The sequence below is a fragment of the Penicillium soppii genome, assembly GCF_028829465.1.
Source record: "Penicillium soppii strain IBT 18220 chromosome Unknown utg000005l, whole genome shotgun sequence".
NCBI classification, from domain to species: domain Eukaryota; kingdom Fungi; phylum Ascomycota; class Eurotiomycetes; order Eurotiales; family Aspergillaceae; genus Penicillium; species Penicillium soppii.
The window spans coordinates 4,456,298-4,471,191 of NW_026643235.1; the positions used below are offsets into that span (position 1 = coordinate 4,456,298).

At 45.2% G+C, this 14,894-nt stretch overlaps 5 protein-coding genes across 5 annotated transcripts; all 5 read right to left on the reverse strand.

The window, feature by feature from the left end:
• Positions 1-1,663: 1,663 nt before the first annotated feature.
• Positions 1,664-3,430, reverse strand: N7529_007150 (putative oxalate decarboxylase; the record flags this gene model as incomplete). Its single annotated transcript, XM_057242677.1, has 8 exons — positions 1,664-1,794; positions 1,846-2,350; positions 2,406-2,526; positions 2,583-2,650; positions 2,711-2,882; positions 2,939-2,954; positions 3,004-3,093; positions 3,148-3,430. 8 exons carry the CDS (start codon positions 3,428-3,430, stop codon positions 1,664-1,666), a joined length of 1,386 nt encoding a protein of 461 aa, XP_057098036.1.
• Positions 3,431-4,510: 1,080 nt separating this feature from the next.
• On the reverse strand, positions 4,511-4,723 carry N7529_007151 (uncharacterized protein; the record flags this gene model as incomplete). Its single annotated transcript, XM_057242678.1, has 1 exon — positions 4,511-4,723. The coding sequence occupies one exon, from the start codon at positions 4,721-4,723 to the stop codon at positions 4,511-4,513; it is 213 nt and encodes a 70-aa protein (XP_057098037.1).
• Positions 4,724-5,900: 1,177 nt separating this feature from the next.
• N7529_007152 (putative MFS alpha-glucoside transporter) lies at positions 5,901-7,839 on the reverse strand (the record flags this gene model as incomplete). Its single annotated transcript, XM_057242679.1, has 6 exons — positions 5,901-5,971; positions 6,041-6,211; positions 6,277-6,739; positions 6,787-7,212; positions 7,274-7,573; positions 7,624-7,839. 6 exons carry the CDS (start codon positions 7,837-7,839, stop codon positions 5,901-5,903), a joined length of 1,647 nt encoding a protein of 548 aa, XP_057098038.1.
• Positions 7,840-10,567: 2,728 nt separating this feature from the next.
• N7529_007153 (uncharacterized protein) lies at positions 10,568-10,891 on the reverse strand (the record flags this gene model as incomplete). The annotated part of the gene is made up of 2 exons (XM_057242680.1): positions 10,568-10,713; positions 10,792-10,891. The coding sequence occupies 2 exons, from the start codon at positions 10,889-10,891 to the stop codon at positions 10,568-10,570; spliced, it is 246 nt and encodes an 81-aa protein (XP_057098039.1).
• A 1,481-nt stretch (positions 10,892-12,372) lies between these two features.
• N7529_007154 (uncharacterized protein) lies at positions 12,373-13,298 on the reverse strand (the record flags this gene model as incomplete). The annotated part of the gene is made up of 2 exons (XM_057242681.1): positions 12,373-13,178; positions 13,229-13,298. 2 exons carry the CDS (start codon positions 13,296-13,298, stop codon positions 12,373-12,375), a joined length of 876 nt encoding a protein of 291 aa, XP_057098040.1.
• Between the last annotated feature and the right edge of the window lie 1,596 nt (positions 13,299-14,894).

The following is a 14,894-nucleotide window of genomic DNA, read 5'->3' on the forward strand; positions in this document are numbered from 1 at the left end:
GTCAGGAATCTCAACCGTTACCGGGGGTTCCAATGGGGCATTTTGATGCCTGGTCTGAGGCGCCAGCAATAGCGGAGGGATAGACAAGTCTCAAATAAGAGCAATCGACAATCGGGGTTGTGTTATTGGAGTCGTGCATGCCAAGCCCTTGGTCAAACGGCCAACACGTGACAGCCCAGGAACAAACATGTGATTACGGATCTAATCAGCCATTTAGATATCAGATTCTGGCTACTATAAATAGCACACGGTCCAGCACAAGTATAAACACACAATCGACGATGCTTTAGAAGTCTAAAGATGGTTCTTTAGGTCTGCAATTGAACAACATTATTGTGATAAATTAAGGAGTCTACTACAAGTTCAAATTCTAGCTACCAAAACGGCACTGTTGCTTACAACTGATACACAACTACACCTCTACGCGCCGGGAAGCTAAACACGTATTGCAGTAAGCCTTACCAACACTTTTTCTTCTACAAAAGTTTGCTACCAACAAGAAGTCCACGTTTCAGGGGAATTCGAGCGTAACAGATAGATCTATAACATTATAGCGAGGTTTATATTCATGAATTGATCTGCCAATTTCGTGGTAACACGTGGGTTCATCGCTTGATATGGCTGCTAGAATGCTAATGTACATAGTCAGGAGTTCTCTTAGATCCCGCCCCGACCTACACGAAAGTTGCAATACCGATCCAATTAGATCTACTTTGAATATGCTATCATCTTCTGCAAAGTTGAAAACTACAATAGCTAACCGACTATGAAAGGTAGCCAAGTTCAAGCAAGCTTTAGCAGCTTTCACAGCTTTAGCACAAGCGCCATCCTCGGGTCGCGCAATACAATCACCCAGTGCACTGTCAATAACTCCCCGATCGAACGATGCATGTTTACTGATTGTGATCTCCGGAATGTGCAAAAACAGAAGCCGAATTATAGCCGTGGACTCCCATTTGTTCGAAGTGATTGTTGCTGACCGCAGCAACATCAAAGAAAGCACCGTAAAAGCAAGAGTTTCTGACCGAAGTATTTTAGTTAGGAGTACTGTCGAGCAGAGTCAAGTCGAGAGAAGCACACTACAAGACTACTTTGTTACTGATTGTCGGGTTTCACGGTCGAATTCCAGGGGCATGATTCTCAAGTATGGTATTTGGGACACGGGACAATTCACGGGAAGCATTGAGGATACGGAACACATCCAGCAGCTCAAGGGGAATGATGCCCCAATTACGTTCGTATGCTATTCATCCCCCTTTCCGGATACAGAGCAAGGAGGGTATCAAATGAAGGCCTCTTTTAGCCGGCCAACCATCTGCCAATTCAAAGTGATGTTCCCGATCTATATTCTTCGTCAGTTGCATCTATAAATGTTCGAAATGTTGTTGAGCCGAATTCAAAGGTCGATTACGAAGACAATGATTCAAAAGATATTCATGATGCCGGTACGGATGACAATCAGCTACGTCCATCTTACGAAGGCACAACTGGAAGCTGGTGAGAGACTAGTGACAAGAAATGGCCCTAGGATTAGATAGTCACAATTTGCTTGTTGTTTTCAAGAACACAATATATTATGTACATCGAGTTCTAATGTCATACTATCATCATTCAGATTCATGCCATGCATTTCTGATAATGATCCGATTTTCTTGAAACAAGTTCAACTGCTTGTACCCGCGACAACATATTGCTTCTCTGTCTTGAGCTTACTTAGAGTATCGTTGCTGAGGTTTAACGTATCTGCAATTATCTGCTTCGGTGTGGATGCAATCCATTGGCCAAGGGCCATGTCTGTAAAGTATCATTTAGCTGAAGGCCCACGAGGTCAGGAAAAGCACATACCAGTGAACTGAGGCGCCTGGAGGACTTCCACAAACACCAAATCCACATCACCTGTATTCTCAATATAGTGGCTGTTAGACTTAGGGAAATAACCAACATCACCACCTGCAAAATCGAAAGTGGTCGCAGCATTTGGTGCAGTGAAGAGTGTTGCTCGGCCCTGACCAGAAATGAAGAATGTCCATTCGTCACTAGTAGGATGCCAGTGTACTTCACGCATGCCACCTGGATGAACGGTAACGACTGCCGCCGAAAAGTTGGCAGCGATGGGGAAAGTCAGTGGGTCGACGATCTTCACCGAGCCGCCTGCGACTTCGTGAGCGGGTTGCTCGGAAAAGTGGTAGGAGTAACTTTGAGTGCGAGGAATAATTCCAGATGCCGTTGTTACATTTTGCTTTTCTATGTCTTTGGGTGCTGGAGTACCGCTGAAAATATATAACTCATCTTGGGGAATTTTGTCAAAGGCTGATATGTCGAGACCGAAATTCTTTGAAAGAACTTCCTTCTGTATAGCTTGTTAGCAAATTTGGTACCATTCGGCTTTGACGTTGCGAGCTTACAGGAGTATGGAGGAAGACTTCTGACGCCAAAAATGTGTTGTCTTCACTGAAATCTCCATCGTCGAACACTAGCAGGAACTCAACTCCATCGTCGAGGGCTTGGATGGAATGAGGAACACCCCTAGTAGTCAAAACTTTAGACTTCATGCAAATTTAAATTTATCAGATTACACTTACGGTGGGAAAAACCAGACATCTCCCGCAGCAACGTCATCGATAAATGTCTCTCCATTCTCGTTCACAGCCTGGCGTTGTTAGTTCGTTTTCAACCCATCTTTCCATTCAAGAAAGGGAATTGTAGATACCTGAATTCTGCAAGATCCATTTAACACAAGAGACCATTCAGCAGCCACATGCCAGTGGAGCTCACGATAGCCGGCGGGCTCTAGGCGCATATCCACACCCGCCATCAGTGTTGCATCCGGCATCACATTCACGTTCTCTTGGCGAGCCCAACCAGCTCCATCCTGTCCAAGTCTTTGAATTAAAATGTCAGTTTAGTTGACTTTGTCGATCATAAACACAATAATTACCTGTTATGACTCAATCCTGGAACATTATTAGCCGCGTTCAATCTCCATGTGACTAGTAAACTTACCCATCGGCCATTGCGCATTGATGGTCTGACCATGGTCAGTTCCCGGAGGTGCAAGCTTATCACTATTAATTCTATCGTAGTTGTAATTCCCTGGAGAGTTAGTATTCTTGTATTTCAAAGTCCGAGATGTTGATGAGAACTTACTCGGGCCGGGGTCATCGGAACCCGTGGAACCACGGATCGGTTGGGGATTGTCGGCTTTCTGAAAATCGAGATATGACCCAATATTGGGATCCTCCTTTTGCCCGGGAAGGAGCGTATACTTGATGTCTGGTGGCGAGTCACTGCCCCCCTTATTCGACGAAGAATATCCGATGAGCGATTCGCTGCCTCGCAGTCCTGGGTTCGTAGTATCCCTTCGAGCAGGTGCACCATGCACCCAGGGCAACGCAGCAAGGAGTAAAGTTGCACTGATTTGAAGCTTCATATTGAAGTGCTCGAGACGGTGGGAGGAATTGAAAGGATATTAGGTTGAACCAAAATTAGCTTGGTCATACTGCTATTTACAGGCGGCCTTTTATAAGTCTACCTCGAGTTGTGAACCACTAAGGACAGTTTGACTCCAATTCTATTACGTCTTGCATAAAACCCCCCTCATCTCATGCAATTTCTCCAAAATCCGATAAGTCACAAATGGTGATTCCCCTCATGGCGACGCCAAAGAAGGCAAGGAGCGGGACATAGGTCTGCATACTCCACCATGACTCGCTCTAAATTTATAGTCTGCCAAGGAACTTGGACACATGAGGGGAGAATGGATACCCACGGGAGCGATGATGGATTTGGGATAGGGAGGTTATGCTGCAGGGCCACCCCTCACATGTGGCGATCAAATTGCACAATAGTAACATTCATATTGAAGCTGAAACAGCCTATGTGGATCGATCGCTGCAAAGTTCGGAGTCAAGGAACAAACGGACCTACTTCTACGTACCTCTCAAATTCTGGGGCCAACTAGATTGATGCACGGTACCTGAAGCTATGAGCTCATGATCGATAATGATTGTATTTGATTTGAGGCAGATATGCATGTCCTTATTTCTAAAGCCAACTGAAGCAATAGCTTCGGTGTACCATGCAAGTGGCAGCCATAAAGCAGATGCAGGGATGTATTGAAGCGAAAGTGCATCCGGCAATGCCGGCCAGTAGAACATTCCGCACGGTAACCTCGCCTACAGCCAATTCATGCAGGTCTTAATATATGGCGCGGGGCAGCTATAACAAACTGAAATAAGGCCCACACTGTAAGCAAGGTGTGATCCCGGAAAGGCCAGGCTCTCTGAGTATTTGCGTAAAGCCCCGGCTTGCTGCTTTTGTCAACAGCTTTGTCAAAATTTCATGGACTTGTGACCTATCACACCTTCAAGCGAACAAGCAGCACAAAACGTATGATCCCAGCTGTCACGACGGTAGAAAAACGGGATAGAGAAAATTGCTACTAAGAATAGAACAGTACTATCAGAGAACAAGCTAAGCTTCTTAAGCCAAGAAATCCAAGATAGGCTAGTCAAAAATCAAGCAAGAACTCGCCCATTTGCTTGGCTATGTCAGTCTGGACCGTACTCAGTGAGTGGACTCCAGAGTCGCCACTTGATGTGAACCCATGGATCAGCATGTTATGGTCAGCATGACCTCCGCATGAGGAGAAATGCTCGAGTCTGTCAAAGTTCGAGTTAATTGGGGTCGATCGGCGCCCTGGAATCCAGCCAGTGGAGGCCATTGCGACAATGATTTATCGCAACTTCAACCCTTTCGAGAATTTTGACCTAACCAGTCGGGGAATTATCTCCGGTACTTGATTTCCCGGGCGCCGCATGTAAGGTGAAACTAGCAAGGCTGGAGATGAGTAAGTAGGAATGTAAGCACGGGTTGAGGAAAGGAGGAACATGTGATTTTGGTTAATTTAGAAACAGGGCGCTGATTGCGTAAGCCCGCGCGTTGAAAAGACTACGGGGTATGAAATCGGTATAATTAATGCATCAAGATGATTGGAATGATCGTAGATTATATTCGCTGGATAAAATGTAGTAGGAAAATTAAGTTGTGGGATGTGAGTATGCCATGCCATGACTCTTGGCCCTGCACTCTGGATCAGGATCTATGAGTGACGATCGGGGATTTCCCCACTGCCGACCACAATATCATTGCATATAGTCGTAAGTAATTTGCTGAAAGGTCCGTAAAGGCTGAGCTCTGTGGTGTTCGGGCTCAGTCGGCTAGATGTTATCCACGGCACTGAACTAAATTCGCAATCGACATACGCGTTATTGGTGTTTGCTTCAAGAGATAGAATAATTGATCAATCTATTCCAGAAACGACAAAGGAATTGCACTTGGTCCCACAGGTCCCACAGGTCCCCTCTCCCGGGCCGGCGCGTCCCTGTGGTAAGACGAATGTGCCAGAATCAGCCTTATGAGTCAAAACCAGCCCTATGATGCAGGGAGGTCTCACTAACATCCCTAAATTATTATTGGAGTTTACAAACGGAACCTTGGAATTTAATGAGGTGAATGCGTTGCCGGGTATCCTAGAGACTAATACGTAAGGGATTCATATCCATAGATAGGCATACCTAGGTATGGACCTGTTGGCTTGAAGCCAAGAAAACATTCTGGTGATAACCCTTGCAGTAGATTGTTCATGTTAGCAAAGAATAACCCGAAGAATGTGTGTCTTGAACTCATGCATAAGAAATGCATGTTTACCTAGGTAAGCCAGAAAGAAGTGAACATGTCCTCACCACGAGGCCTGAGTCAAGATTTCAATCTCACCCAAAATGCCTCAAAAATCTGATTTTCCCAAGAGGTTTCAATTTCACTAAATAAGCAGCTGATCTTACTCAAATCTCGCAATAACAAAGAATAATATAATATAGAGCCCGATGCCGAACTAGGTTTCAAGCGAACTCTTCCACATGCTCCGCGAACTGCTCAGTCTTGGCTTCGAAACTGCGTTGATGAGCGAATTCTAACTTCAGATTAGCCATCATATTTGTCCCACTGGTGTGAAAGATTATAAGAATAAGAAGCGACCTACGTTCAACTTTGGTAGACTTGAACTTCCTGGCGGGAACTTGATTCTCGAAAAGCAGATCGATCTCGCCGAACGTGCGATCTTTCGTCTCCGGCAGACGGAACCAACACCAAAGATTGCAAAGCAAGTTAGTGCCCGCGTAGAAAATACCGGCTTTGGCTCCCCAATTCCAAGCTAATCGCGCATGAAATCATATTAGTCAGGCCCCCCATTTTATTCGGAAATGCAACAAATCTTACCTGTTGCAGAAATCATGCGCGGCGTGATCACATTGTGGACGATGCCGGTTAGATTGTACACAAACCGACCAATAACAATTGTCTTATACCTCAATCTTCCTGATGGTGTTTCAGCCACAATCGGGTAACAGGCTGGTCCTACCGTGATCATATTGCATAATGTCGAGATGACCAGGAGGATGCCAATTGCCAGCTGTGCGCTGTCTCCGCTAACCCATCCGAGGCCGCCGATTATCATAAGACACACGAACATGAAAGCCATACCGCTCATATAGATTGTTGCGCGACCGACGTGAGGGAACAGGAACCAGCAGATTATGCCGCCGATGATGTAACATGCAGAAAGAGAGATGTTGACATCGAACGCTTGAATCTCCGAGAAGCCTGCCGCTTCGAGAAACACGACGGAATAACCAAGGAGGGCATTTCCACACAGGATCTGGGCAGCCCAGACAACACAGTTCTGCTCAAGTCAGTACACAGTGGTAAGAGTAACAATAATCAACTAACAATCTCGGTTCTCCGCAGATTATGTCCCTTGAAGCACTCCAAAAAGCTCGCATTTTCTGTTTCCGCTTTCTCCAGCTCCGTCGTGTGTCGAATATACGCCAAAGTAGCATCCACTTCACGCTCCTTCTCCGGGGTATCTCGGTGCAGGCGAAGGAGACTCTTCCTGGCGACATCAAATTGATTCCTCCGGACTGCATTCCATGGTGATTCAGGGGCGAAGTAGGCCCCGACCATAAGAGGAATTGGCCAGATCCACTGTAGTGCAAATGGTAGTCTCCATCCGAGGTCGCCATCGATACTTGCCACTGCTCGGACAACGCCCGATGAGAGCAAGATACCTGCTCCCCAGCACATGCAAACATAGGCTGTTACATAGGGACGAAGGACAGTGGGAACGACTTCACAAGCATATGTTGTGGATAGGGTCTGTATGGTTAAAGTTCTGTCAGCTTGGGTACTATTTTAAGATTGAATCGCCCAAACTCACCTGGAAGACACCCCAAGAGACTCCACACATAGCCTCACCCCATGCCAAAATGGAAAGAGATGGCGCAAAAACTGGAATGAAAATCATCACCATCATCCAACACATGAAGAAAATCATTGTCGGGCGACAGCCAAATCGATCCTGGGTATAGGCATTTACCAATAGTCCAGCAAGTTGACCAACGACCGATGAGTTGGAAAGGCCAGATTGCCAAGAGGCTGGGATAGATTTGATTCCCGTAGCTGGATCCGCAACTCCAAATCGGTGAATAAACTGTGACTGACCATAGAACGACGTGATCTGGTATAGATGTTAGAAGAAACCTCGCTGATAATGAGGAGGATACTAACGATAACCAAATCATATCCCTCCATGATCAAACTAGTAGACAGAAACATAGCCCAAAATACCGCTTTCTTATATTTCATCAGGGCCTGGCGCACGGTTAACAGTCGGTCGGCTGCGTCACTGGCTTCGGCTTGACGAGTAAGTTCGAGGACGTCGGGGTTATTCATTTCCATATTCTGAAGCTCCCGGTCAGTCGGGACGATCTTTTCTGTGGCCATGGTCGATTCCGAAATTCCAGTAAAAAGTAGAACAAGTTAGCAAGAAAAAGAAGTAATAGGCCTATTTGGAGGCTCAAGTTTCAAGTGACCCATTTTTCTTGCATTGCGGGGAACCGACTCTCCATATATAGTGAACATGTAGTTGACATGGAATGTCCGCATAGGGCTGTCGGAACCCCTCCGCCGGAGACCTTGTCTTCATCATACGGCACCGGCACCTATTGGATCTTAACACCGGACAAGATAGAATCCGAAATACATTTTTGCCAAACAGCATCCCGGACGGTGAGTTCAACACTATATTCACAGGATTCGTATTGGTTTCCGGCGGGGGCAGCCAGGTGCAAATTCTCGCCAGTTAGTGGAACAGAAGCACGTTACAATGAAAACAAAGGGGAAAAAATGCAGTTATCGCTGTTTCTCTTGTCAATTTTGCAGTCCGATCAGCCTTGCAGAGATACTACTCTGCTTTAAAGAGAGAGGATAAATTGCATACACTTAAGGTTGGCCCCGCCGGAGTTTAACAGAAAGCTTGGCATTCCTAATGTCAAACTCCGGTGGCACCTAGTACGAAGGTACATAGCGGTAAGGGATCGGACTGAATCATTGCTGGGACTACCGCCTGAAAATGCCTAAGTCTGACAGAAATTCAAGCACTTGAAATACTATGTCAGAGTTTATGTAAAAAGAGATATAAGGGATTATGATTTTGACAATGTATATGATCCTGAATGACTTATTCTCATTCTGCAGACGAGCCGAATGGGAGTGCCTATATATCCGTTATGTCTAAGGGAAGTCATTGCAGATGACAAAACAGAAAGGTACTGACGATGTGTAGTGCAAGTCTCCTATGCCATAGAAACTTGATCATGATGTTTTTATTCATCCGTGATCTATCCTTAACCTCTTCCAACTCCGTCAAGAAATGCAACTGGTAGTGCCTTCCGTCCTCTCACTACCCTCTCCAACACGGTGTTTTAGCCTCTTAGAGTCCTTCCTTGACCCTCTGATATTATCTTGAAAGTCTTCTCCTTCTCTGTCGTGCCTTCTCTTATGACAGAATACCAACATCAAAGATGTTGACTGAATCAAATAAAATTAAGAGCGCATCTGCAAACGTAAAAGATATAAAAGGTAGATAAAGTTCAACTGTGCTGATGGTGAATATAGCACAAGACTCGGCTCATCATATGATTGGTCGGGTAACTGTAGTGTATATAATTGATATCTTAGAGGGCTATGTCCTGCTGTTCTTCTGGGCGTGGGATTGGGAGGGAGTTCTGCAAAAGATAATTGCACGTATAAGAATGATATAATTACTGTTTTATGAAGCCTTGGGCAAATACCTGAGGCCGTGGAATTAATTATAGACTGCTTAAAAATCAATGTTATTCTATTTGAAAAAACTTGGTCTATCATTTCCAACGGCGCTAACAATCTATTTTATTAGAAATCTTGCCCATCACACTTACCTCCTTCAAGCAGCGAATGAATCTCCGAGAGACCATCTTGTCCAATCATTTCCTCTCGCGTTATTTACTTTAATCAATCCTCACCACTAAAGTGAAACTTGGGCCTAGGGGTGAAAGGCGACACGCCAGATAATCTTCTCAATATCTGCGGTAGAAAAACTTCGAAACATCAGCCAACACTTGCAGTGAGCACTCGACCAAATGCAAAGATTAGCTGACTTTCAAATCAACGCGTGTATAAGGCCCAGACGTTCATGATACCCGGGACGAAAATCCCAAACACAAACACAAACGCGGGGTTGCCAAGCCTCTAAGCAGCTAGTGCATGCACCCTTGTTCAATGGAATCATGTCATAGGTCAAAAGAAGTACAGTGACGACTGCTGAGCAAGAAGGTAGATATGATAGGCCAGTAGCAGCGGTTTGTTTACAATGTATCTTCCTTAGGTATTATTGGGGGGGGGGGGGGGGGGGGGGGCTGAGCACGCTCCTGATTTTTTTGGGTTGTGATGGTGTGGAGACCGAGTCTGGGGGTTCTTCAGCTGAGTGGGTCTGTCATTTTTGATGTTCGACTTTGAGGGACCTCGCTGTTTGTACTGGTACTTTGTTTGAAAAGCTGAAGTAAGGCTGCATTGGGTAGTCGTACATTGGAATTTGAATTTCATTGTACTGCGGCATCTATTATTTCAATTTGCCTTTTGTATTTATAACCCCCTGCCTTCGCGCAGCGTATCGCATGATGATCGTTTCTGATTATGAATTGCGTCCACGAAGGCTAGTTTGCGGTCTATTCTGACCCTCTTCGTGCCCAATTTAGTGAAATTTGGTCATTTTTACCGCTTGCCCTTAAAGTCACATTTAGCACCGCGCGGCACACTCGGCTTGACGATGGCATTCTGTCCAAGGCATATCTTCCTATTAAGGGGTTGAATCTGAGCCTAGAGTATTTTCATACGAAAGATTACAGTGATGATTGTTATAAAATGTTTATTGTAATTTCATTGGTAGTATGGGTACAGTAGCCCTAAAAGCAGAAACACCGAGTCCGCGCTACCATTCCATGGCGAGGATAAGAAAGACCGACCGAAGAAAAGAAAGAAAGGCACAGCCCGAGAGGAAGATGGGCCAAGTCATTCGAAACTACCGATCAGACACAGCTGTCTCGGTATAAAGGCGACGATGTACCAAAAGGAGTATTTATGTGAAGAGTAATGTCTTGTGAGAGTGATAGTCGAGGTAGACAGAGCAGCTTCTCTACCTAGCAACACGCTTCAGGTATCGCATAGTGAGAAGCACAGCCGCCGCACTGGTGTACATTCCGCCTGCAGCGGTAATCCAGACTGGACGGTGGACAGCGAAGGAGGTTCGCAGGAAGTTGGCTTCCTTGGGTTGTCTCTCTCCTGTACGTTATGTTAGTTATACTGGATGACAGCGCCGTGATGGATGAGACGGTCGCATTGATAAATGAATTAACGCACCCTGCTGGAAGACACGCTGGCGCAGGTTGTTCAGACCCTGTCTTGAACGTGCAGGGAGGGTCTGGAGTTGTTGAAGGAAAGGGCCCATGACTGCAGACATCTTGGATGTAGTATGTGTGATGAAAGATGGATGAAAATAGTTGACTTGGTGATGAAATAGTGATCAGGCTCACAGGGGAGAGTTTCTTAAGTTGTACACACGGCATAGTACTGAAGAATGACTTATATAGGTAGACATCATCTGACTGAATGCGGGGTTAGATGTCAATGAGGACTGAAAGGTGACATCGGGGGCATCCCTGCACTGTGGCGAGCCAATAGATAGGATGCGTCAGGTAATCATCGGAGTTTCACATTCGATGTGCCCTGTAATAGCCCTAATATGGACGGGATGTCCTGGTGATGATTCAGGTAGGTCTACTCCGTTCCATGGATCGGGATCTATAGAACTCAAGGCACACAATAAAACTGTTGACATCTGGTAAAGTCGAGGATGGACGGCACTTGATGGCAATAATATCCAGTTCCAATTGATAGTGGAGGCAGCGTCAGTCGATCATGACGAGTACGCACTAGCCTTCCCCCACATTGTCATCAGTGAATTGGTCTTGGTTGGCCTTGTGTGGCTGTCATTGGTTGGGTTTGGCGTCACCGATAAACCAAAAGTACACAAATGTACATTTATAACAGAACTATGGCAGTATTGTGTACTATTAAGTACTCGCGACCGTGTACATTCTGACACATGGGCAAATAGGGGGCTACCCTGAGGGGATTATTGCTCTGCCATAGGCGAATTCCCCTGGAATTTTTCAGGAACGAATGGTCTTATTACTTTATACATATGGGGCTCTACTCATGGTATGAGTTCATTTCCAGATTCTAACCACATGATGTAGAATACATACACACTATAGTGAAGTAAACAGTGGCAATGTGGAGTCCGGAGGATTTAGTCAGATCCACAAATCCGGGGATTGCGGGGTGAGTGGGACTGAGCTTAGATCAACTAGAACTTCTTCTCTACAACTGTACCATGTCTATACTAGGCGTTGATGAACAATTGAAATGCTTGGAGACTGACAAGTGCATTCAGAATTATTGTTCACTCCAGTACTCAAGATCATGCGTTATTCAAGGCATAAAAACTTGTCACCTGACATGTACAAGGGCCCCATTCCCAGAACGGATATTAGGGCAAGGGGCTGCCAAGCACGTTCCTTTGAGGAATTATCATTCTTCCGCTCAAATTCTTCCGCTCAAATTTGCTCTAAGACTTTTTCTCATCCAATGAAGAAAAAGCAAGGACTGCCTTTTTCAATAGCAAAATATGAGGAGGCACGCTACCCCTTTTGTTGCTAATAAGGTGCATACAATAAGCTCCTTCAGATTTCAGATCCGATCCCGAAAGATGGCAAAGTAGTCAATCTGAGCTATTGGTGTTTGTCTTCGGCACTCTGATTGAACAGCTTCTTGATCTTATCCTATGTTTGATCGGAGGCTATAGACCGACGCTTGGCTAGTAAATTAAACACTCACATGCAAATTATACCAAAATGTAGCCTTTCTCGGTATTTTTGTTTACCACGCACTAGCTGCATGTTGATAGATCCAACATTTGCAGGGCCAATTTTCATTTTCAGGCATAGCGGACGGATCTTGATATCGAGCGATAGAAAGTTCAACTCCCAACTTGTGGAATGCTTTGACTTCATTTTTCCAGTCATTTTCGCCATCTTCGTTATCCTCCTCATCATAGAACGTCCCGTACGTGATGGTGCGTAGGCTCGGAAGCAGCCCATCCCGCACCTTTGTCAGCAATAGCTCCACTGGCAATCCTTCCTTGTTGAAGTCTTTCAACATGAGGGTCTCCAGGCTGACAGGAAGAGATCGACCAGTAAATCTAAGATCCCGTTCCATAGCATATCCCTGTATTGCTTGCGGGGAGATGGTGAGGTGTTTCAATTTATCCAAACAGTCAAAGTCAGAGGAAGTTTCTGCATTCCAGATGTCCAAGTCGAGGTACTCAAGACCTGTTGAGGTGCTGCGCTCCAGTTCTAGGATGCAGTTTCTGATACTCAATCTGCATTCTGCGGCTATAGTCGGTGTAAGCGATGCACCTTTTATTGTGAAGTTGGTCAAGGCTTCAGGGAACGCTAGAATTTGCCTGACAGTATGGGATGAGATATCACAATTCAGAAAGGTGAGTTCTTTGAGAGCTGTTTTTTTAGACGGCATTCTTGCAGAGAAGGTCTTTGGGTGCAAGCGCCCGATCTTGGCGCCTTGGATATGGAGCTTTTGGAGCTTTTCCATGTAAAAGACGATTTCATTTGGCCCAAGCACCCACCAATCTTGATGGCAATGTTTGCGCTCCGCTCCAAGATATACTAAATATTGTTAGTCTTCTTTCAAAAAGAGTCTCGAGTTTCTGACTCACAAGAGCGCAACCTGTGTCCTATATATTGGGTATGGCACTCGACATCAATGCTTTTCTTCGGCACAAACATGCTGAGCAACTTGTGACTAGATTCTTCCAGTACTTGATAAAGTGGCACACTTCTAAGGCTTAAAATTTCCAAGTTTTCGACCTCCAGAAGAACATCGAGGACAGCATCATGGTTTTCATCATTTCGGGCATCATGGTAGTGGACTTGTAGTTCTCGAACAAGAGACGCCAAGCGAGGATTCCGAATAACTGTTGCAGCAAGCTGCTTACAGCTATCTGGTGTGCGCAAATAAATTGAAGAATAAAGCATAGGGATTATAAGGTCGGAAACTCTGCGACAAGTCTGTGCAAGGCTTCGTAGGCAATGTGGCAATCGCCGCAGGCTTTGAAAGACCATGTCCAGTACTTCAACTGGAAGATTGTGAAAATAAGAGTGTTGGACCGCCATAGTGATTGGGATTTTTTCCTTCCTAACACGGTGCTGAAATGTTGAAATTATTTCCGGCAAGATCAAGCCCTGGAGGCTTACGGACCTAACAAAGCGTGGGGCAAAATAGGGGCATTGACATTTTAGGGGGCCAAATAGAAGTACATCGGTCACATGCATTGTATACTATCCAACAAAGTTAGATCCAGTGTATTCAATCGGGTAGACATGAGACATTTACCTGTTAGATATTCAAAGTTGAAAACGGGTTAGAAAGAGACTCAAGAGAATTTTCAGACTTGTATAAAGGAAATGTGTACATGTATACAAAACACTTGAAAGATAGCAATATAAAAGCATTTCAGCATAGTCAGCCATTCAAATAACGTACATTGTTCTTCCAGCTAAAAAAGCAATAAAAAATCTTTTAGTCATTCATCGTGTTCTACTCGGTTCCCCTCAATAGTTGAAACCATGCTTGAACAAGCACAAGTCCAATACCACCGAACAGCGTGATCACTTGCTCTGTATCAGAAATTTTTGCGGCTGAAAGTGCCCATGGAGCTAGGCCGCAGGCAGGCTTGGAGGGAGACCATTGATAAATCATAATCATGGGTGTAATAGAGTAGGCGAAGCCCGATGCGTTTACCTGCGTAAAATGAAGCCACTAGGTATCATCCGTGTCGGGTTCCATCATCCTGTTTTCCATAAATCTCAATAAGCCCAGGAATTGCCAACCCCAGTTGAAAGCCCGGAAAATGATCACATAAACAATGTTTCCACGAGCGAGCATTAAGGCCTGTCGGAAGATCATTGCGGTGTATGCACTCATCGACTCCAGTAACCAAACCATTTCCATCGGAGTAGAGGGATCTTCGTTTCTCTTTTTGCGCTCCAGCATAGCACAGAATGCGCAGGTCTACATAATGAGGCACGTAACTGAGTATGCTACTGCATATTGTCCGTATATCTCTCCTTTGTGTTCTCGAATGATCATACAATAGAACTAAAACCTCAGGAAATATCACAATGAGCCGAGAGATGTCAAGCGTATTGGTTCGACGGTCAGGTTTCGATAATTGGAAGTGCACTAAGACCTGGTGGAATAAACCGAATGAGACGAGCGCGATGAGTGCAGCAAGGCTAAAACAGGGCCTTAAAGATACTGAACCGATCGACCTCTAGTGAGACGCATGGTCGGACGGACCGATTAAGATACTCTCAGACACA